Below are 22712 nucleotides of genomic sequence, written 5' to 3' on the forward strand. Positions count from 1 at the left end.
GTGACGTTACCGGCATAACTTCCTATTTTTTTTTTTTTTTAAGGGCATTTAAAATGGCTGTCCAATAGGAAGCCTGCAACATGATGTTGGCGTTTCCTTTTGGCCCGATATTTGGCAGCCATTTTGTTTCCCCATTGGAAGGAGATTTTAAACCGCTAACTTCCTTGGTATCATGGGAGCCTGGGGCGGGGGGGCGGGGGAGAAATATTGTGGTTCAGCTCTGGTGGGGCCCCGATTCCTATACAGCAATAGAGGAGGGGGTGGGGTTGCCGCTTTAGGACTGGGTCAAACAGGCCACCATAGGCAACAACAATTTGCTGCTGACGGTAAATAGCAAATAGAGGCGGTCACATATCAAGCCTGATAAACCTTATTATATATTATTATATCGTATTGATGCTCTGCTACTCATCATATTGCTCCACATAACCACGTCCCTGTTGGAGCGAAGAGAGCGATAAACGCAGCGAAATATCCTCACCCTGGGAAATCCTACTGCGCAGCTAAATTCGCCTAGCAATAAAACCCTCTAAGACGCTTATGCAATATGCTGTGACGCCACCTTCATCGTGCTGGAAATTATATAATTCCCACGCCCTTGAATGGAACCCAGCACCAGGCAAGGGGTCTTCACAGCTTCTAGAATGCAGGCCTACGCGCTCGAATATCATCCGCTAGGTCATTGAAAATAATGGAAGCGCAGTACTGCTACTTATTGAACGGCAGCAACGCGTTGAATAAAACGCTTCCCTACCTGAAAACCCGTAATGGAAACCCGGTGAGATTCTACCGTCGGTCGCCGCGGCAGACGGGGAGAAGACTGCGGAGACGTGACAGGGGAATAAGGGAGAGACGGGTATATGTACCGTCCGTTCGTGCCTAGGTTGTTTCCGGGGGACTGAATGGACTGGGAGCGCTCCTGGAGTGACAGCTTCCTGTTGGTCATGTTGAGTTTGGTTCTGGGTTCATTGATGTCCTTCGAAAGCCCTCCAAGGTCATTCACCATACACCCGCTTTCAGTAAGTCTATGAAAGTCAGGTTCCTCTCGGTGGCTAGCCTTGGGTTCGTCTTGCCGACCCCCTGTCTGTCCATTCTGGCCGAGCTCTCTTTCCGAGATGCTGGAATCGTACTCTGTGACCACGATGACCGATTCCATGCCTAGGTCGATGCTCAGAGAGGAGAAGCTGCAGATGATGTCAGGTTGGCTTGTGGTCTCGTGGTCATCTTGCCGGATGGACCTCTCAGAAGAAGCCCTCTTGGACACGCATGATGACATGGTGTATGGTCCGGCTTCACGCTCGTTCGTAATCTGCTCCCATTGGAGCCTACAAAAGAAGACGGAAACGTAGAAAAGAAAGAAGGGGTTGAGATCTCAGTCCTGACAGGGTTCAGATGAAAGTGTCTGACACATAAGGACATTTGTCAAAAGGCAAAGTCCCATGCAGGAATAAACTGCAGGGGTTTGTAAAAGGGGCAACCCCCCACAGTGCCCAAAATATAACGTTTACTTTAGGAGTGGAATTGGCTTCTTATAAATCACATTTAAAGTCATTTTCTTACTTTTCTGCTTCAGATGTATACAGTGGTGTTGCCATTTTCATTTGGTCTGTTAAATGATAACATTATCCAAATATTAATGATACTGTATTATATTTTGTGGGACAACGATGGCAGCAGAATTAAACAAAACAATAAAAAGGTTAAAAAAACAAAACAACATTGTGGATTAACATTTGTAACACACACACACACACACACACACACACACACACACACACACACACACACACACACACACACACACACACACACACACACACACACACACACACACACACACACACACACACACACACACACACACACACACACACACACACACACAATTTTTGGTGTAAATCAGGTATATGAATAATTTAAATATGCCATTGCCATTAGTTCACTTTGGTCCGATGGGAGTTGTATTTTTTTTTTTACCCAGCGGGTTTGACAATATTTAAGACAAATACATTTTGCAAGAATAATTTCCCTAATTAAGAGGAAGAATAATTTGGATACGTGGCAGCAAAAGAGTACTTCATCTTGCAGCTTGGAAGTGTTAATTATGGCCAGCGAAATAGATTTCCCTAAGGCAAAGAATGCAGAGACACGCACACAGGGGGATATTTGGGGGATATTTGGGAATTAAAGCTACAGACCGAGCAATATCCTACGTGTGTTTTTTAATAAATCCGTTCTGTACTATGAGAAAATACTTGTAGCTTTTAAAAAATAAATCAAACAACTATGAATTACATTGAATCACATAAGTGTCAATAACAAGCATTTTTTGTTTCTATAGCAACCATTTACAAAGTCACATCCCCTTCCTCTTCTGAACCAGGCTCTGGCACACCCCTTTTTGAGCCCTGCCCTCTCTCTTCGCCGATCGATCACAGGCGAACAGATCGATCGGCAGCTTAGCTAATTATTTATCATTGGTTTGCCTTGAAGGTGGGGAGAGAAGATGCTCGGCGTATACGGAGTGTGAGGGAGTTCCATAGGGGTAGTGAGGGAGAAATAAACTCCAAAGATTACATAGGTTCTTTTAAATAGCATTTCATTAGGTACAAAACTATGTACAGCCAGAGCCTATAGTTCTGTATTATCAAGTATCTCCTGTTGGTAAACTTTAAGCGATCTTCGTGTAGCCGGCGTGCATGGCTAACGCCATTACATTGTCTCTTCTGGTCGGCTGTCCCGGCCGTTGCACTCGTGTCAGAAGAAGCGGCTCAGTGAGTACAGACACTGACTGACACTGAGATTGCTGCAGGGAAACCTGGTTCAATTCCCGGTGTCGGCTCCTTGTGACCTTGGGCAAGTCACTTTATCTCCCTGTGCCTCAGGCACCAAAAACATAGATTGTAAGCTCCACGGGGCAGGAACCTGTGCCTGCAAAATGTCTCTGTAAAGCGCTGCGTACAATTAGCAGCGCTATAAAAAAAAAAAACCCTCTCCAGGATTTGGAAGAGGAATACCCGTCATGTTCATGTAAGGACGCAGTGATTTCATGTCCTGGTTGAAAGCCAGAAGATTAGCCATGACGCGTCGCCATCCGCGTGATGTGAAACCCCCGGTTGTGATGGATATTCTGCTGTTGTAGTTGCGGTGTGAGACCTTCCAATCGTTTGCCGCAGCGTTCTGCTCAATAGGACACTGAAGAGCTTCAGATCACAAGCTTCCAGCTGTATGATCGGGAGGTTCCTCGCTGTATGATCGGGAGGTTCCTCACCTTGTCCATCCCGTTGTCTGAGAAAATGCAGCGATACAACGTCCCGTGAAAGTTTAGTTGGGGCAGAATTAGGCTTCAGAGCCCAGTGTCTCAGGCACGAATAGCAGGTCTTCCCCCACTATCATCGAGGACTTTGGGCTGGTTTCGTATCATTTGAATGTTTTGCTGCTCGGTCTTGTATCTTGTGATACAATGTTTCTCAGAGAATTTAGACCACGTCTCTCTTTCCTCCTCTAGGTCAGTGACCAGGGTCCCGAGGTGAGTCATTTCCTCTTGGGATCTCCCAAACCCCCATTCACATTTGTTGAAATAAGACCTGCAGATCCCTCTTGGTGGAGACTTCTTGGAGCATCATTCTTGGTAGGATGCTCGGCTTGCTATAAGAACTGTTGCTCTGAGGATACACGCGGTGAGGGTAGTGCGAAGACAGGCACACCGTATATTGAAAGGGGGTCTGGGACTAGGGGGCCAGTTTGGCTTTCCCCATTATTCAAAATACATTGGTGTCCACCGGAAACGCGCGTCTGCATCTCCTGCTGTTATTGTGCTTCTCGGAGTGTGAAATCCTGCCGCGATGTTAACACCAGCGCAAACATTTCAGTACCGATCCGGAAAGCTGTGAACTGCGGTCTATAAATACCCAGAACCACCCACTGCTGCAGTAGCGTTTCCTGCTGGGTCCGTTTCCTGGCACCGTCTGTATTTTATTCATGTTGCTAAAAATGCTCAGCGAGTAAAGACGCGGACTCTGTAAATTAATAGGGTGTCCAGGTGTCCAGTATGGAACCCGACTGTCCTGTATTTGGACACTGTGCAGTAAAAAATTAGATAAGACTGGACATGTATGTGTATACCGGTATTACCTCTCTGGGCGTGTACGTGTATACCGGTATTACCTCTCTGGGCGTGTACGTGTATACCGGTATTACCTCTCTGGGCGTGTACGTGTATACCGGTATTACCTCTCTGGGCGTGTATGTGTATACCGGTATTACCTCTCTGGGCGTGTATGAGTATACCGGTATTACCTCTCTGGGTGTGTATGTGTATACCGGAATTACCTCTCTGGGTGTGTATGTGTATACCGGTATTACCTCTCTGGGCGTGTATGTGTATACCGGTATTACATTTCTGGGCGTGTGTGTATAGCGGTATTACCTCTCTGGGCCTGTATGTGTATACTGGTATTACCTCTCTGGGTGTGTATGTGTATACCGGTATTACCTCTCTGGGCGTGTATGTGTATACCGGTATTACCTCTCTGGGCGTGTATGTGTATATCGGTATTACCTCTCTGGGCGTATATGTGTATACCGGTATTACCTCTCTGGGCGTATATGTGTATACCGGTATTACCTCTCTGGGCGTGTATGTGTATACCGGTATTACCTCTCTGGTGGGCGTGTGTGTGTATACCGATATTACCTCTCTGGTGGGCGTGTAATGTGTATACCGGTATTACCTCTCTGGGCGTGTACGTGTATACCGGTATTACCTCTCTGGGCGTGTACGTGTATACCGGTATTACCTCTCTGGGCGTGTATGTGTATACCGGTATTACCTCTCTGGGTGTGTATGTGTATACCGGTATTACCTCTCTGGGTGTGTATGTGTATACCGGTATTACCTCTCTGGGCGTGTACGTGTATACCGGTATTACCTCTCTGGGCGTGTACGTGTATACCGGTATTACCTCTCTGGGCGTGTACGTGTATACCGGTATTACCTCTCTGGGCGTGTACGTGTATACCGGTATTACCTCTCTGGGCGTGTACGTGTATACCGGTATTACCTCTCTGGGCGTGTACGTGTATACCGGTATTACCTCTCTGGGCGTGTACGTGTATACCGGTATTACCTCTCTGGGCGTGTACGTGTATACCGGTATTACCTCTCTGGGCGTGTATGTGTATAGTGGTATTACCTCTCTGGGCGTGTATGTGTATACCGGTATTACCTCTCTGGGCGTGTATGTATATACCGGTATTACCTCTCTGGGCGTGTATGTGTATACCGGTATTACCTCTCTGGGCGTGTATGTGTATACCGGTATTACCTCTCTGGGAGTGTATGTGTCTACCGGTATTACCTCTCTGGGCGTGTATGTGTATACCGGTAATACCTCTCTGGGCGTGTATGTGTATACCGGTATTACCTCTCTGGGCGTGTATGTGTATACCGGTATTACCTCTCTGGGTGTGTATGTTGTGACATAGTCCAAAGATGTTAGGCAGCTTTCTGCCCCGTTTTAGAGCAGAAAGTGCAGGAATAGTTAATGATCCGTTCCACAGCTTCCCATTAACTCAGGCAGCTGGATGGAAAATCCAGACCACAGATTACTATGGCTCTAGTTCTCCCTCACCTGCTCTTCTAATCACATGCACAGGTACTTAGAGCAGAGAGGTTTTGCATTTCACTCTCTCTCCTTGGAGCCTGGGGGCTGGGGGTGTCGCTACTCTCCTGCATCCAGTATCGAGGTTGACGGCCTCTCCACGTATCACAGTACCAGAGGATTTGCCTGGACACCCCAAACAGATAAGACAAACAAATGGTTACTGCTGTTGCTAAAAGACTGTGCTGTATCTTGTGACCCTAAATGAGAGAGCATTGTTTTAAGCTGGGGAACCAGTTTAGTTGGCCAGCAGCTGTTAGAGAGACTGATTTTGATGTGTAGTTAGATCCCTGAAAGGGATAGGATTTTGTTTATATAGTTTGGTTTCTTTTTACTTGAAATAACAGTGTGGGAAATACTGTAACAATGAAATGAGTGAACTGCTGAATGAAAGTATCTGAGTACCTCTAACCTACACATGTTAAAGCTGCAGTACCTTACTTGGATGAAAATAAAGCAGGCAGAAGCCTGAGTTAAGCAGCTTAATACTTTGCATGATCCTGTTTTTGTATTAAATAACCCTAGAAGACTGTGTCGGGAAGAACCCAGACAGACGTCAGCACTACAAAAGAGGGGCGTTTGTCACATATGGTGGAGAATGCGGGCAGACACTAAAGTCTGTGGGTTTGCAAATAAATGCGGGGGTTTAAAATGGCCGCCCAGCTGAAGTAAAATACAGATGCTATGAGTGAAGTCTGTTCCACTGTGTATATCAGTTGTGCTTCTAGCGTACACAGAGAATGTGCGAAGTGTGGATGCAATAGCACCCTGAACCCAAACAGAAAACCAAAATGTTTTGCTGAAGAAAAAAAAAAAAAAAATTTTGCATCTAGCAAGTGCTGTTTGTAAAGCTAATGCCTTTTGCTGAAGTGAGTGAATTTGCAGCTAGCAAGTGCTGTATGTAAGTTGCTGAAGTGAGTGAAATTGCAGCTAGCAATTGTCCCTGCCGGGTTTCTAAAATGGCCGACGTGAAATGTTTGTTGTGTAATGTACGTAACCATACAAAACAGTGTCCCTTCAGGCCATACTATGATCACGACCCTGGAGGAGAGCCGTACCTACAGATGAATTTAGTATGCTGGGCCTGTCGTGAAGTAGGTCACATGGAAGATGTGTGCCCCAAAATTTTCAAAGACAAACAGCTGCAAAAGCAAGCAACGCCCTGTGAGTGCAAGCAAGATGTGGAAGCTGATAACAGTGAGTGTGTGCCCAGGACCACTGATATCTCTGGAGCTAATAAAGCAAAAAGAAAGAAAACTGTTACTCAAGTCACAGGGGAAGTGACCGAGCCACTTGAACCTGCGCTGTCAGGACATGCGTCAGAAAGGCGCCGAGATGAGCAACAGCCCATAGGGCCTGGCGCAATCGTCCCAGGAATGACGACACGCCTAGAGATGACAAAGGCTACTGCTACCACCATAGGCAGAGAGCCAAGCGAATCAAAGAAAACAAGAACTGACTGGAAACTATGCTATGAGATGTCCCAGAAAGATGTGCAAAACTTCATCACAGAGTTGGGGGTTTCTCGGCAAGAGGCTAGCGCGCTTAAAGCAGAGCTGGAACTCTCACGCCATGAGGTCTACGCTCGCAGCACAGAGCTGTGTACATTGAAGAAAACCTATGAGAATACCCTGAGTAATTTAGAGACTGTAAAAAGAGAGAATGTAAGTCTGACACAGAAAAATTCAGACTTGACTGACCAGATCAGTGAAAGTGATGAGAAGCTTCACCAAGCAGAAAAAGTGGAGAAGCAATTGATTCAGGAAAAGTTAGAAATGCAGGAAGCACTGCAGAATACAGAATCAGCGGCGATCCAGGCGACACAAACTGCAGAGCTCCAAAAAATGGAGGCGCTGATGCAAACCCAGAGCAAGCACCAGAAAGAGGTGAAGACCCTGAGGGAGGTCTGGCACGATCAGGTTGAAGAGCTGCAGAAGCAGATGGCTGAGCGCGAGATACAGTGCGCCAAGAGAGAGGAGGTGTCCGTCCGTCAGGTGGTTTGCCTGACACTGCGCTATAAAAGCGAGATGGCCGATATCTACAAGCAGCTGGACCACACGGCAAATGAGGGGGCCCGGCTGCAGCTGGAGCTGGACAAGACCCGGAAGGAGCACCTGCAGCTGCAGGTCAAGAATAGAGAAAATGAAACAGAGTTAAACCTCGCTCTGAAACAGATGACGGACATGGGAGAAGCGGCTAAAGTGGTTCAGTCGGGCTATCAATCCTACCTCCTAACCAAGCAAGCTGTACGTTCCTATACGTGTATCTTCAATGCTGTTGCAATATTACGATTTGCTATAAAGATGAAGTTGGAGAAAGAGATTCCAAGGCTAAAAGAGACACGGTCACAAAAGGAGACCAGGGAACGTAAACTCAATGCCCTCACTGATGACAAAGAGGAAGGAGAAAGAATTGACTTTGATTGTGCTGCTGTTATTCCAGAAACAGATAGGCACCCTCCTGAGAATATTCTCCCTGATCTGGGATTCAAAAATCCAGATCCTCAATTTCATTTACGTTGTCCAGAAGATTATCAAACTAGTGGACACACCCAGGACACCACAGAAGATGTTTTAGCCAAGTGGGTGGCAGTTCCTGAAAACACAAACTTGTTGACAGATCCTGATGACGTGGTTAATATGGACTACGTTTGTACAGAGGCAACTAGGTCTCCAAAACCCAAAGGCCTGGTAATGGCCACAAAAGGGAAATCAAAGATTGAAAAGAAAAAACAACGAAGGTTAACACGGCGCCTGAATAGTTCCATATCTCACCAATCTGGACCACACTGTGGAGCCAAGGAGAATCCGGTCCAAGGGTCTCATCAGAAGCTAAAGAAACAGTCCAGTCATTTGCAGGTTGCAGCGGGCTATGAAATAAAGTCAAAGGACCGGAAGTCAAAAAAAAAAAAAAAAAAAAAATATGTTTGGGGGAACTGACCGATTTATTTTTTTTATTACACGTGTGGACTATGTCACGGACACTTAACTATGCAAATAAGCATTTTGTCAATATTACAATGTTATATTGGTTCTCTGTGTTGAAAATGTAGCTAAACTACAAATTAATATACAGGGTTGATGGCCCTTAAGATTACAAGGCTGTAGTATAAGGAAAAAAAAATATTGGTTGCTTACAATATGAAAAAAAAAAAAAATGCCCTTTTCGGTTGGTAAATTTATAATGAGGTTCATATTCTAGAATAGAAAAACCCAGGGAGGTAATAAAAATTGTCTGGTTTTGTGAATATATTTAGCAGATCCTGGGTTGTAAGAATGTGTGCTAGACATTTATTTTTCAAAATAGTTCCCTAATAGAGAAAAAAAAATATGTTTGCCAAGTATAGTCTCTTATGACGAAACCTATTGTCCATAATTGCCGTGGAAAAAGCTCATATTCGTGTCATGTGAATGTTTAATATTGTACTGAGGAGTTAGCTCAAGTATTTCAGGTAGGACGCTCACCCCAGTGAGGTCCATGGCCGCTCACCCCAGTAGGTGTGAGCTGGGGAGGGGGATATGTGACATAGTCCAAAGATGTTAGGCAGCTTTCTGCCCCATTTTAGAGCAGAAAGTGCAGGAATAGTTAATGATCCGTTCCACAGCTTCCCATTAACTCAGGCAGCTGGATGGAAAATCCAGACCACAGATTACTATGGCTCTAGTTCTCCCTCACCTGCTCTTCTAATCACATGCACAGGTACTTAGAGCAGAGAGGTTTTGCATTTCACTCTCTCTCCTTGGAGCCTGGGGGCTGGGGGTGTCGCTACTCTCCTGCATCCAGTATCGAGGTTGACGGCCTCTCCACGTATCACAGTACCAGAGGATTTGCCTGGACACCCCAAACAGATAAGACAAACAAATGGTTACTGCTGTTGCTAAAAGACTGTGCTGTATCTTGTGACCCTAAATGAGAGAGCATTGTTTTAAGCTGGGGAACCAGTTTAGTTGGCCAGCAGCTGTTAGAGAGACTGATTTTGATGTGTAGTTAGATCCCTGAAAGGGATAGGATTTTGTTTATATAGTTTGGTTTCTTTTTACTTGAAATAACAGTGTGGGAAATACTGTAACAATGAAATGAGTGAACTGCTGAATGAAAGTATCTGAGTACCTCTAACCTACACATGTTAAAGCTGCAGTACCTTACTTGGATGAAAATAAAGCAGGCAGAAGCCTGAGTTAAGCAGCTTAATACTTTGCATGATCCTGTTTTTGTATTAAATAACCCTAGAAGACTGTGTCGGGAAGAACCCAGACAGACGTCAGCACTACAAAAGAGGGGCGTTTGTCACAATGTGTATACCGGTATTACCTCTCTGGGCGTGTATGTATATACCGGTATTACCTCTCTGGGCGTGTATGTGTATAACGGTATTACCTCTCTGGGCGTGTATGTATATACCGGTATTACCTCTCTGGGCGTGTATGTGTATACCGGTATTACCTCTCTGGGTGTGTATGTGTCCGGTATTACCTCTCTGGGCGTGTATGTGTATACCGGTATTACCTCTCTGGGCGTGTATGTGTATACCGGTGTTACCTCTCTGGGTGTGTATGTGTATACCGGTATTACCTCTCTGGGTGTGTATGTGTCCGGTATTACCTCTCTGGGCGTGTATGTGTATACCGGTGTTACCTCTCTGGGCGTGTATGTGTATACCGGTATTACCTCTCTGAGCGTGTATGTGTATACTGGTATTACCTCTCTGGGCGTGTATGTGTATACCGGTATTACCTCTCTGGGCGTGTATGTGTATACCGGTATTACCTCTCTGGACGTGTATGTGTATACCGGTATTACCTCTCTGGGCGTGTATGTGTATACCGGTATTACCTCTCTGGACATGTATGTGTATACCGGTATTACCTCTCTGGGCGTGTATGTGTATACCGGTATTACCTCTCTGGACGTGTATGTGCATACCGGTATTACCTCTCTGGGCGTGTATGTGTATACCGGTATTACCTCTCTGGGCGTGTATGTGTATACCGGTATTACCTCTCTGGGCGTGTATGTGTATACCGGTATTACCTCTCTGGGCGTGTATGTGTATACCGGTATTACCTCTCTGGACGTGTATGTGTATACCGGTATTACCTCTCTGGGCGTGTATGTGTATACCGGTATTACCTCTCTGGGCGTGTATGTGTATACCGGTATTACCTCTCTGGGCGTGTATGTGTATACCGGTATTACCTCTCTGGGCGTGTATGTGTATACCGGTATTACCTCTCTGGACATGTATGTGTATACCGGTATTACCTCTCTGGGCGTGTATGTGTATACCGGTATTACCTCTCTGGGCGTGTATGTGCATACCGGTATTACCTCTCTGGGCGTGTATGTGTATACCGGTATTACCTCTCAGGGCGTGTACGTGTATACCGGTAATATGCAGAGCTGGGCCAACTTCAGTCTTCAAGGGCCACCAACAGGTCAGATTGTAAGGATATCCCTGCTTCAGCACAGGTGGCTCAGTCATTATGAAGTAGGGATAGCCTTACAACCTGGCCTGTTAGTGGCCCTTGAGGTCTGGCGTTGGCCGCTCCCCTGCTCGAGAGCATTGGCTTCTTTTACAAGCACTTGGAAGCCTTCTGCTTCCCCCGTTCTGTCCTCATTAAATGCCGCCGCACTGCGCGCTGTGAATTCTGAGCTCAGGAGATGAATAAATGAGATTTCACAGCTCTTAGCACTTCTAAGAGGCTCAAAAGATTCCCGAGAAGACAGGATTCAGTGTCTCGTTAGGCTAACCCCTTCGCACCCAACGCATAGCAGGACATCGTTGGCAAAGAGGCTTTAACCACATAAGTTTCAATGGAATGAGGAACACAGCATAGGTGGCAAACGGGCATTATGATGCTAAGCTGATGGGAAACGTACGGTTATGTCCGGCCACCAGATCAATGGTCTTCCACTGGGACCGAAACTGGACTTCATTAATGTACCCCAACTGTTCTACGGATCAGGGGTGGAGAACTTCTAAAGCAGGGGTGCTCAACTCCAAGACCCCCCTCCCCCTCCCCAACAGATTGGGTTTTAGGAATATCCCAAGGTAATTCAGAACCTCTCCAACCTACATCACTCCAAAGGCGGCAGCCGAAGGTCCGCCAAAGGGTGTCCGCCGTTTGCTGATGTTAAATCCGCTATGTTACAATCCAAGATATCAGCCATCTCATCCCCTGTACCCTATGCTTCCACTTACCGTTCCTTTTAGATAGAAGAGATCCTGCACCAGGAAGCTTGCAAACACATTGCAGGCCTAAACTACCTCTTCTAACACAACTTCAACCTCGTCTGTAGCCGTTACATACGCCCATAATAATAATCTATTATTTCTAACTGTCCATGAAATGCCTGTAAATGTTATGTAACCTTGTATTGTCCTAACTCGGTGCCCAGGACATACTTAAAAACGAGAGGTAACTCTCAATGTGTTACTTCCTGGTAGCACAATTATCTTAAGATAAAGGACAGTGCATTGTGGGTAGGGTGACCACCCGTCCCCCTTTTGCCGGTACAGTCCCGATTTTTCGGGAGCTGTACCGGTTTTCTGTGTGTACCGGAAATGTCCCGGATTTTCCTCAATGTGTCCCCATTGGTTTTTTTTTGTCGCCGGCGGTGCGCGAGTGATTAGCTGCGGTGCACTGTGCGCTGTGCGCGAGTCTGCGGCGGCGCGGAGGAGGAGACTGCAGCAGCCCGGCTGGTAAGTATTTTTTTTTTTAATGCCAACCCCCCCGCCCGGCAGTTTCGTACCTTGTTGGCCAATCCCCAGCGTCCCGGCATTAAGCCCCGCCCCCCGGCATCATCCTTCACCAAGGACCGGCATGTGGAATGGATGGAAGGAAGGAAGGGTGCCTGGGGGCGGGGCTTCCGCTTCCTGCGGCAGAGCACACGTGGTGTGTGTCTCTGCCCGCGGCTCCTGGCTCTTCTGCGCGGTGTCTCCCCCCCTCTGCCCGCCCAGGGGGATAGGAGGTGGGTTTGTGATCCTTTGCCTCCTGTCCTGGCGCTCACTCCCCCCCCCCCCTGTCCCCTTGGTTCGGGAGATGGGCGCGGGGGCTGGCAGTGGTGGCTGCGCGGTGTTCCCCCATTCTGCCCCGGGAGCCCGTGGCTGCCCGCCGGGGGAGGGGGGGCGGCAGTTTACCTTTGTGTCCCGGCGCTCCTATCCCCCCCCCCCCGGGTGCGGGAGATGGGCGCGGGGGTGGGTGCAGGGGGAGGCGGAGAGCCACCTGCTCGTGGCTGCCTCTGTCTGTACTCCAGTCTGTGTGTGTGTGTGTGTGTGTGTGTGTGTGTGTACCAGTGTCTGTGTGTGTGTGTGTGTACCAGTGTGTGTGTACCAGTGTCTGTGTGTGTGTGTGTGTGTTTGTGTGTACCAGTGTCTGTGTGTGTGTGTGTGTGTGTGTGTGTTTGTGTGTACCAGTGTCTGTGTGTGTGTGTGTGTGTGTGTGTGTGTTTGTGTGTACCAGTGTCTGTGTGTGTGTGTGTGTGTGTGTGTACCAGTGTCTGTGTGTGTACCAGTGTGTGTGTACCAGTGTGTGTGTGTGTGTGTACCAGTGTGTGTGTGTGTGTGTGTGTGTGTGTGTGTATGTACCAGTGTGTGTGTGTGTACCAGTGTGTGTACCAGTGTGTGTGTGTGTGTATGTACCAGTGTGTGTGTGTACCAGTGTGTGTGTGTGTGTGTACCAGTGTGTGTGTATGTGTACCAGTGTGTGTGTGTGTGTACCAGTGTGTGTGTGTGTGTGTGTGTGTGTGTGTACCAGTGTGTGTGTGTGTGTGTACCAGTGTGTGTGTGTGTGTGTGTACCAGTGTGTGTGTGTGTGTGTACCAGTGTGTGTGTGTGTACCAGTGTGTGTGTGTGTGTGTGTACCAGTGTGTGTGTACCAGTGTGTGTGTGTGTGTGTGTGTGTGTGTGTGTACCCGTGTCTGTCTCCCCCTCTCCCTCCCCCTCTCTCCCTCCCCCTCTCTTCCTCCCCCTCTCACCCTCTCTCTGTCTCCCTCTGTCTCTCTCACCCTCTGTCTCTCTCACCCTCTGTCTCTCTCACCCTCTGTCTCTCTCACCCTCTGTCTCTCTCACCCTCTCTCTGTCACCCTCTCTATGTGTCACCCTCTCTCTCTCTCACCCTCTGTCACCCTCTCTCTCTCTCTGTCACCCTCTCTCTCTCTGTGACACCCTCTCTCTCTCTCTCTCTCTCTCTCTCTGTGTCACCCTCTCTCTCTCTCTGTGTCACCCTCTCTCTCTCTGTGTCACCCTCTCTCTCTCTCTGTGTCACCCTCTCTCTCTCTGTGTCACCCTCTCTCTCTCTGTGTCACCCTCTCTCTCTCTCTCTCTCTCTCTGTCACCCTCTCTCTCTGTGTCATCCTCTCTCTCTCTCTCTCTCTCTGTGTCACCCTCTCTCTCTCTGTGTCACCCTCTCTCTCTCTGTGTCACCCTCTCTCTCTCTGTGTCACCCTCTCTCTCTCTGTGTCATCCTCTCTCTCTCTCTCTCTGTGTCACCCTCTCTCTCTCTCTCTCTCTCTGTGTCACCCTCTCTCTCTCTGTCACCCTCTCTTTCTCTGTCACTCTCTCTCTCTGTCACCCTCTCTCTCTCCGTCACCCTCTCTCTCTCCGTCACCCTCTCTCTCTCCGTCACCCTCTCTCTCTCCGTCACCCTCTCTCTCTCCGTCACCCTCTCTCTCTCCGTCACCCTCTCTCTCTCCGTCACCCTCTCTCTCTCCGTCACCCTCTCTCTCTCCGTCACCCTCTCTCTCTCCGTCACCCTCTCTCTCTCCGTCACCCTCTCTCTCTCCGTCACCCTCTCTCTCTCCGTCACCCTCTCTCTCTCCGTCACCCTCTCTCTCTCCGTCACCCTCTCTCTCTCCGTCACCCTCTCTCTCTCCGTCACCCTCTCTCTCTCCGTCACCCTCTCTCTCTCCGTCACCCTCTCTCTCTCCGTCACCCTCTCTCTCTCCGTCACCCTCTCTCTCTCCGTCACCCTCTCTCTCTCCGTCACCCTCTCTCTCTCCGTCACCCTCTCTCTCTCCGTCACCCTCTCTCTCTCCGTCACCCTCTCTCTCTCCGTCACCCCCCCCCTCTCTCTCTCTCTCTATCTCTCTCTCTCTATCTCTCTCTCTCTCTCACCCTCTCTCTCTCTCTGTCTGTCTCTGTCTGTCTCTGTCTCTCACCCTCTCTCTCTCTGTCTGTCTCTGTCTGTCTCTGTCTCTCTCACCCTCTGTCTCTCTCACCCTCTCTCTGTCTCTCTCACCCACTCTCTGTCTCTCTCACCCACTCTCTGTCTCTCTCACCCACTCTCTGTCTCTCTCACCCACTCTCTGTCTCTCTCACCCACTCTCTGTCTCTCTCACCCACTCTCTGTCTCTCTCACCCACTCTCTGTCTCTCTCACCCACTCTCTGTCTCTCTCACCCACTCTCTGTCTCTCTCACCCACTCTCTGTCTCTCTCACCCACTCTCTGTCTCTCTCACCCACTCTCTGTCTCTCTCACCCACTCTCTGTCTCTCTCACCCACACTCTGTCTCTCTCACCCACTCTCTGTCTCTCTCACCCACTCTCTGTCTCTCTCACCCACTCTCTGTCTCTCTCACCCACTCTCTGTCTCTCTCTGTCTCTCTCTCTGTCTCTCTCTGTCTCTCTCTCTGTCTCTCTCTGTCTCTCTCTCTGTCTCTCTCTGTCTCTCTCTCTGTCTCTCTCTCACCCACTCTCTGTCTCTCTCACCCACTCTGTCTCTCTCACCCTCTCTCTGTCTCTCTCTGTCTCTCTCTCACCCTCTCTCTCTGTCTCTCTCACCCTCTCTCTCTCTCTGTCTCTCTCACCCTCTCTCTCTCACCCTCTCTCTCTCTCTGTCTCTCTCACCCTCTCTCTATCTTTCTCTCTCACCCTCCCTGTCTTATTTTAACTGCCGTATACCTACACCGAAGTAACCTAACCTTCTTTCTTCCAGATCTGACTCAAGTTTCACACGGGAGACCTCGGAAGACAGATAGGGAACACCTCCCCTCCAGTATAGTACCTTGAGGGACTGCGGATCAGGTAAGATCCCAGGCGGGATTGCTGCTTTAGAAATTGTGAAGAGGGGGCGTCCTGACACTGGTTAAGGGGTTCAGAATCATTCACATCTGGGGTTTTTTTGTTCGATTAGTGAGGTCAACACACACACAACTATGTAACAAAGACTAATGGTCGTAAGTATAAGTGTACTACAATAAATAAACTGTTATGTAAAAAAAAAATGTCCCGGTTTTTCATTTTCAAAATCTGGTCACCCTAATTGTGGGTATATAGGGTGTGAATACTTCACATAAGCATCCTCCTGTCACGCGAAGTCTATTCCTATCTGAACCAAATGCAAAACTGTAATACATTTATTTTTATTTATTCATAAAAAGTCAGTGGTCTCTGCTGCCCACGTGGCAAACGCCTGGGGCAGACTGGCTACAAAGCCAACGTTGTGGAGGTTTTATTCCAATGGTTACCCTACTCCTACAATGCCTCAAAGCCACTCTTAACATTATCAAAAGGGATCGTTAGCAGGGTGCTCGGGATTCTGATACATTGATTGCATGTGACATATGGCACATTAGCTGGAAGAACAGTATATTAGCAGAAACCACGCACAGTCGTGCAGGAGCAGCCCACACATCAAGCCTCCTACACCCCGACCGTTTGGATTGGGAAGGATATATGACAGGCAGCGCCTCCAGGTAATGATGTAACGACGCGCACAGCTGGAACTAGATCACGCGGGGGGGGGGGTATAGGATGCTGCTATACAGCAGTCCCCGGGGTACTCTCGTGTCTTATGGTTTATAACATATTCCACAGCACGAGGACAATGATAAAAATCCCATTAACACACAGTATGCACGGAGGACGTGGGTCCAAGGTGACTATTAATGAAGGCACCGATATGTGCCTCTGCCCCCCCCAGTGGGAATATCCAAAGCCGTGGCTGCAAATGTAATCTGGCAATGAAGAAATCGGTTCCACTCCTCCAGGGGTCACCAGATCCCAAATTCAAGCACGGGGGGGGGGGGGGGGCCACGTGGAACCAGTGTCGTGTTTATTGGTTAAATCCATGGTAGGCGCTGCTGGCATTTTTCTCACCGTTTATTGGAGAGCTGATAAGTGCCGCTACTGGGCCTGATTCTGCCAAGGAAGATATTCCAATCCTTAAAAAGTTTTTTGTTTTTATCTCACATGAAATAAAAGTTATTGGGGGGTGAAGAAGTGATAAAAACCTTCCACCCGATGGCATACAGCAGATAGAAATATCACGTCTCAGACAGGTCTGCAACCCTGCTTTTCCCCATTAAATGTGCCCACTGCCGCCAGGGATTCTGGGTAATAACAGACAGATGACCACACAGTGTCACCTTTTGCTTCTTGTCCATTTTAACATGGATCCCTGTAATCTTATGCCTTCAGTACAGCCGGGGTTAAAGAAGTGGGTTCTGACTGAACCTCCTGTGCTGAAGCAGGGATAGCCTGAAAACCTGACCTGCTGGTGGTCCTTCAGGACTGGAGTTGGCCGCCCCTGCCTTACACGATACGCCATGGCACAACTAGGGCAGCCTTGGAAGAAAGATGGGCAGCAGCGGCAAAGTTAAAGCAGCCATCTTGTCTGCGCGATTCGTTGTAATCTGACAGCATTGGGTGGTCCTCCGGTGCTGAACGGCATTATCTTTAGCCCTGGCGGGGGCCCCTGGGTTCCCGTGATACGTAGAAGTGTGCGTCTGCTCTCTCAAGGGAAATTAAAATGGCAGCCACATGTTGCTGGTCCCACGCGCAGACAGGACGACGCAACATCATTTGTCGGTCCCTTCGACGCCTTAAGATAGTGATTCGCAACAGAGGGTTCGGGGAAATAAATCTGTAATGACAGATCCCAGGCGGTATAGGAGGGCCCGGAGCCCGTGTGGCGAGGGTGGCCTCCCACAATGCTTTGCATCCACAGCAGCAAGGCATTGTGGGGCGTGACTTTGGAAGCTCCCGCAGTGAGTTATACCCCCCATGCTGCCTGCACACACGGAGGGGCAGTTTGGGGCAATATTAAGCGCGTGCTCCCCCCCCCCCCCCCCCCACAAGCTCAGGACACTACACTGCCTGGGATCGGTCACACAGCTTTGTTAGCGATAGTCTAATGAGTCGGCAATAAGATTTATTAATTAGGGATTCGCGGAACAAATATTTTCGAGCGGGGGGGGTGCACAGTGTAACCAAGGTCGGGTACCGCAGCACTAAGGAAATACAGGTAACTGAACCGGGCTGTGTCTTCGGAACCGGAAGGTCCCAGAACTAAAACCAACGCATATCAGCTCCGATTAATCCTCCGGTTCCAACGCTGTGAAAAAAATTAAATAAAGCTTTTGGGGGCGGAACGCCCACAATCCTAGGAGCTAAAAATCAGGATTCTTCTCTCTGGTGTCTGTGTTACCATGGTAATCTTTACACTGGGCTGGGCTCCGGGGAGAGCTTCAGTTTAACCTCCCAGACACGTCGGACTTCAAAACATTTCTGTCTCCCGAAACGGAGCAGCCGATTGTAAAAAGTTAAACCAGTTTTGGAATGAATTTTTTTTTTTAAATATATATATAATGTTCACCATTTGCAGCTATCTATGATTTTGTTGGCGTGACTTCAACTTCATGGTGCTATTCCTGGGGACTGCACGATCTATTCCTATTTATGTTGGACTAATACTCCTTTGGACTGACTCATCTACAATTCAATGACAGCTGAGTATCATTTCCTCTGCTGCCTGGAGTCATTATCCTTTGTGGGACTTATATTTATGTCTGTGTGATTCAGCGTAGGGCACTGGCTCTTACCTGCATTCTATAGCCATGTACCCTGTTTGCTTCTGGGTAGTTACCCTGTTTGCTTCTGGGTAGTTACCCTGTTTGCTTCTGGGTAGTTACCCTGTTTGCTTCTGGGTAGTTACGCTGTTTGCTTCTGGGTAGTTACCACAGGCATTTTTTGCATCCATGTTTTCTGATTTGTTTATATAATTTCTGGTTTTTGCTGTTCAGGGTTTGAGTATTTTCTATCTTTTTCACCCCTGTGCCTCCCCCTTGGTTTAAGTTATTATTTTTTTCTTTTGTACACTATTATGTATTTAGGTTTATTTATGTCATACTTTTCCTTGTGCCCTGAGTCCAGCTATATGTTCTGTAGCTACGGTCTTTTAGGTTTTTTTTTGTACCATTTAGCTTATTTGTGTCGCCTTATATAGTTGTCGGGCTTATTATTATGATACATTTTTTGTTATTGGTTCATTTTTTCAGCATTATTTATTTTTTCACATTATTAGTTAGTCACAGCTTTTATGTATGTTTGCTGCCTTTAGTGTGTTTATGTTTTTAATGTTAGTGTGTCTTATTGCTCGCTATTAAAATCAATTCCTTTTCTGCTTTGACTTAGTATCCAAGTCTTTTTTCTATATTTGATTAGTTATTTTGTGGTATATTTAGAGTGCTATTTTTGGGGATTGTCTTAGTCTTTTGTGTGATATATATATATATATATATATATATATATATATATATATATATATACAAATATAATTGTATGCTCATCTGCATGTCTTAGGCAGGTCTGCAACCCCGCCTTTCCCCATTATCACCCAGCATACAGCACTTCCACTGCAGCAAGGGATTCTGGGAAATGACATGCAAATGAGCACACAGTGTCACTTTTTGCCTCAATAACCATTTTTAACATGGTTCCCTATAGGCTTAAGCTTGCTGCATGGTCACAGCTTTGAGCACAGCCAGGGTTAAGGTGCATACCCAGAAAACCACCCACAGACAGCTGTTTCGATATATATAGATATATATAGATATAGATATAGATATATATAATCTTAAAAGTCAGTACTTAAAAACCGCAAACAAATGGTGATTAGCGTACACTGCGGATGTAACGCTCATCCTATGAGGCGCGTATAAGAATTATTTTGTTTTCACGCTGATCTAAATTGCTAATAAATGTTCTAAGTTGCGTTATGAAGAATACGTTGTGTTCAGAATCCGTGCTGCCTCCCTGCTCTCACAGGACTTTAAAAAGAGAGCAAAAAGGAGAATTCAAATGAAGAAAGAAAAAGGTGAATTGGTTGAAATCAATTGAATTCACCTTTATACTTTCTTTAAAGTCCCGCGAGTGCCGATCCTTCCATGGCGGCTACACCCATATTATTGTCTAAACCGAGACATTGAGGTAGGAATGCCGTCACTGACTGACTGGCTGGTTCTGGGGCGAACAAATTGCTTTTATTTGTGCGAGCGTTCGAGGGACACTGATCTCCTCTTCCGGCGATGTTACAATAATAAAGCAAGAAAGGTTTAACTTAAAAACAGCGCATCCTGGAATGTATCTGTGACTGACGCCTATCCCTCCCCCCCCCCCCCCTGTGCTGTATGCAGTTTATGACTTAAGGTGTTAAATGGTCCCTGAATGTTAGTGATGTAAGAGTATCCATTGTAACACCGCTGGAAAAAGATCATTGTATCTCGAAAGCTCGCACAAATAAAAGCATTTTGTTAGCCACAGAACGGTATCGACTATTTGTTTTTGATTATTAAGCTCGGCTAACACGGTACAGATACACACACACACACACACACACACACACACACACACACACACACACACACACACACACACACACACACACACACACACACACACACACACACACACACGTGTCTTCCCGGGCCACCAACAGGTCAGGCTTTCAGAATATCCCTGCTTCAGCACAGGTGGTACAGTCTTCGACAGCCACCTGTGCAGAAGTAGGGATATCCTGAAAACCTGACCTGTTGGTGATCCTTGAGGACTGGTGTAGGCTACCCCTGATAGATATAGGTATGTATGTATACACACACACACACACACACACACACACTCTCTCTCTCCTATAACCGTTTTGCTACCTGGACAGGTTATACAAAAACCTCTCCGCACGGACTTCCCGAGACCATTCCTATCCCTGGCGTTACATTCCCTGAAAGCGCCCGCACGCAGCTAATGTAAAACAGAACGCGGACTATTAACCCATTCCACGCCCAGTGAAGGGGTTAAGAAGAAGATTTGCATATAAGAAGCCAGATTGAAATATTGTGCTGACTGTAAAGGCAATAAGGCACTTTGTAGTTAATATCACACAGTGACAGCACACATCTACCCCAATCCCGTGCGGAAAATGTATCTAAAAGCCACGCAGACCTCGCTAGAAGTGGGCTCCCATCGCTTGCCTGTCGCGGGTGTATTTCTGCGTTCCTTTTTTTTTTAGCCCCTTTCCTATGAGCCGGAGACCCACCCCTCCCCCCGATCACACAGATTGTGTAATGCTGCAGCACTATTCTTACTGCCCCCCAGGCAAAGCGCCCTAATGCAATCACTGGCGCTCACTTACAGGATGCTACAGGCAACCACTCACACACACACACAAGTGCTAGCAGACTCCTCTCCTAATGCATAGTGAGCTGAAGCAGCCCTCCCTCGAGGCTCCCAGCGACAGCTCTGCACTGTATGATGGGGGGAGGGGGGGTGACAAATTATTCTTACAATGTACAATATGTGCGCTTCCTAAAAAAATAAAAGGGACATTTTTCTACAGCATCTACTTTCAGGTGCTAAGGAAAATCAGATTCATGTTAACCCCTTGCGTGCCAGAGGGGCAGAGAAGGCATTCATTTTCCTGCATGTAATACAGCACCACTTTTTAACACGAGTCACAAAGGCTTTTAAATTATTTTTTTTCCACCCATGGTTTAAATAGCTTGAATCTGGCAAAGTACCACTGATTTCTAATGCAACCAGTGCAGCTGCGGAGATCCTACGCTGGAGGAGGGTGGCGTAGGGGATTTTGGATTAAAAAAAAAAGAAAAAAGGAAGATTTTTTTTTGAAAAATAAAAACATGAGACTCTAATGAAATGTTTAATGAGACCACAGTGTTAAGAGGGACCTTGTAATTAGGGACTCCCTGTAAATGAGTGGGGGTCTTAGTACCATTTCCATATAGGGCAAGTCATCACCCTATCATAATAGTATGGGACTAGGATATTAGAATCAGGAGCGCACCCTACAAGGCTATCCTGGATACTGTATTAGATTCTCCACAAACCCCTCAGGGGGAAAATCACCATCCGATTACAATGGGGTAAAGATAATATGTGCTCACCCTACACACCCTACAGGGCACATACACATCCTACTATAAAAAGGATGGGAACATAACATTAGGCTCTCACCCTACACTTCCAACCCCCTATAGTGTAAACCATCCTCCCATTACATAATGACAGGAACATGCTATTAGGAAATTCGGAGGTCACCCTACACCTCAAACCCCTATAAGGCAATGTAGCATCCTATTATAATAGGTGATTAAGGTATTAGAAGCTTACCCTACCCCCTAACAGGGCAAATCATTATCCTATAATAATAGGATATGAGATGTTCACCCCTAACCACCAACCCCTGTACAGCTGGGTATAAGCGTGGTGCACAGAGCAGCCCACGTGGGGTCCCCTTACCTGCAGCCTCGCTGGGTGACTGGCAGCGGATTTATCTCAGCAGCTCCTGCCCCAGACAGCTGTTCTCCATCTGATGAGAGTCGCCTGCTGATTGGCTGACTGGGACTTCCCCATTATTAAAGGGCCACCCTCCCTTTAGAGCTGGTAGCCTGGCCCTGAATGGCCCAGATGTGGAAGGGGATGTAAAAGGAAGCCTGTGATTGGCTCAAGCTCTTTTTTTTTTTAAATATTATACTGTAGTGTAGGCTATGTGATGGAGAGAGGGCTGGGGATTAACCCCATAGGTCAGTGTTTTTCAACCAGGGTTCCCCGGGCATCCCTAAAGAGCTCCTTGCAAAAAATCTGGTTATTTGAAATTTTTATCAAATACAGAAGGATTTACAATGCATCTGATCTCAGACGCGCTATTAGAGAGGGTTGGGGTTACTTACAATGCATCTGATCTCAGACGCCCTATTAGAGAGGGTTGGGGTTCCTTACAATGCATCTGATCTCAGACGCGCTATTAGAGGGGGTTG

At 47.3% G+C, this 22712-nt stretch overlaps 1 protein-coding gene across 1 annotated transcript in view; it reads right to left on the bottom strand.

The window, feature by feature from the left end:
* The window catches only part of CAMKK2 (calcium/calmodulin dependent protein kinase kinase 2), a 92394-nt gene extending 70125 nt beyond the window's left edge, over positions 1-22269 (bottom strand). Inside the window, 2 exon segments of the mRNA XM_075568222.1 lie at positions 755-1325; positions 22195-22269. Of these exon segments, the coding sequence (XP_075424337.1) occupies positions 755-1276 (522 nt within the window). The 5' untranslated portion in view covers positions 1277-1325; positions 22195-22269.
* Positions 22270-22712: the final 443 nt, after the last annotated feature.

This window comes from Ascaphus truei, chromosome 13, assembly GCF_040206685.1.
Source record: "Ascaphus truei isolate aAscTru1 chromosome 13, aAscTru1.hap1, whole genome shotgun sequence".
Lineage (NCBI taxonomy): Eukaryota > Metazoa > Chordata > Amphibia > Anura > Ascaphidae > Ascaphus > Ascaphus truei.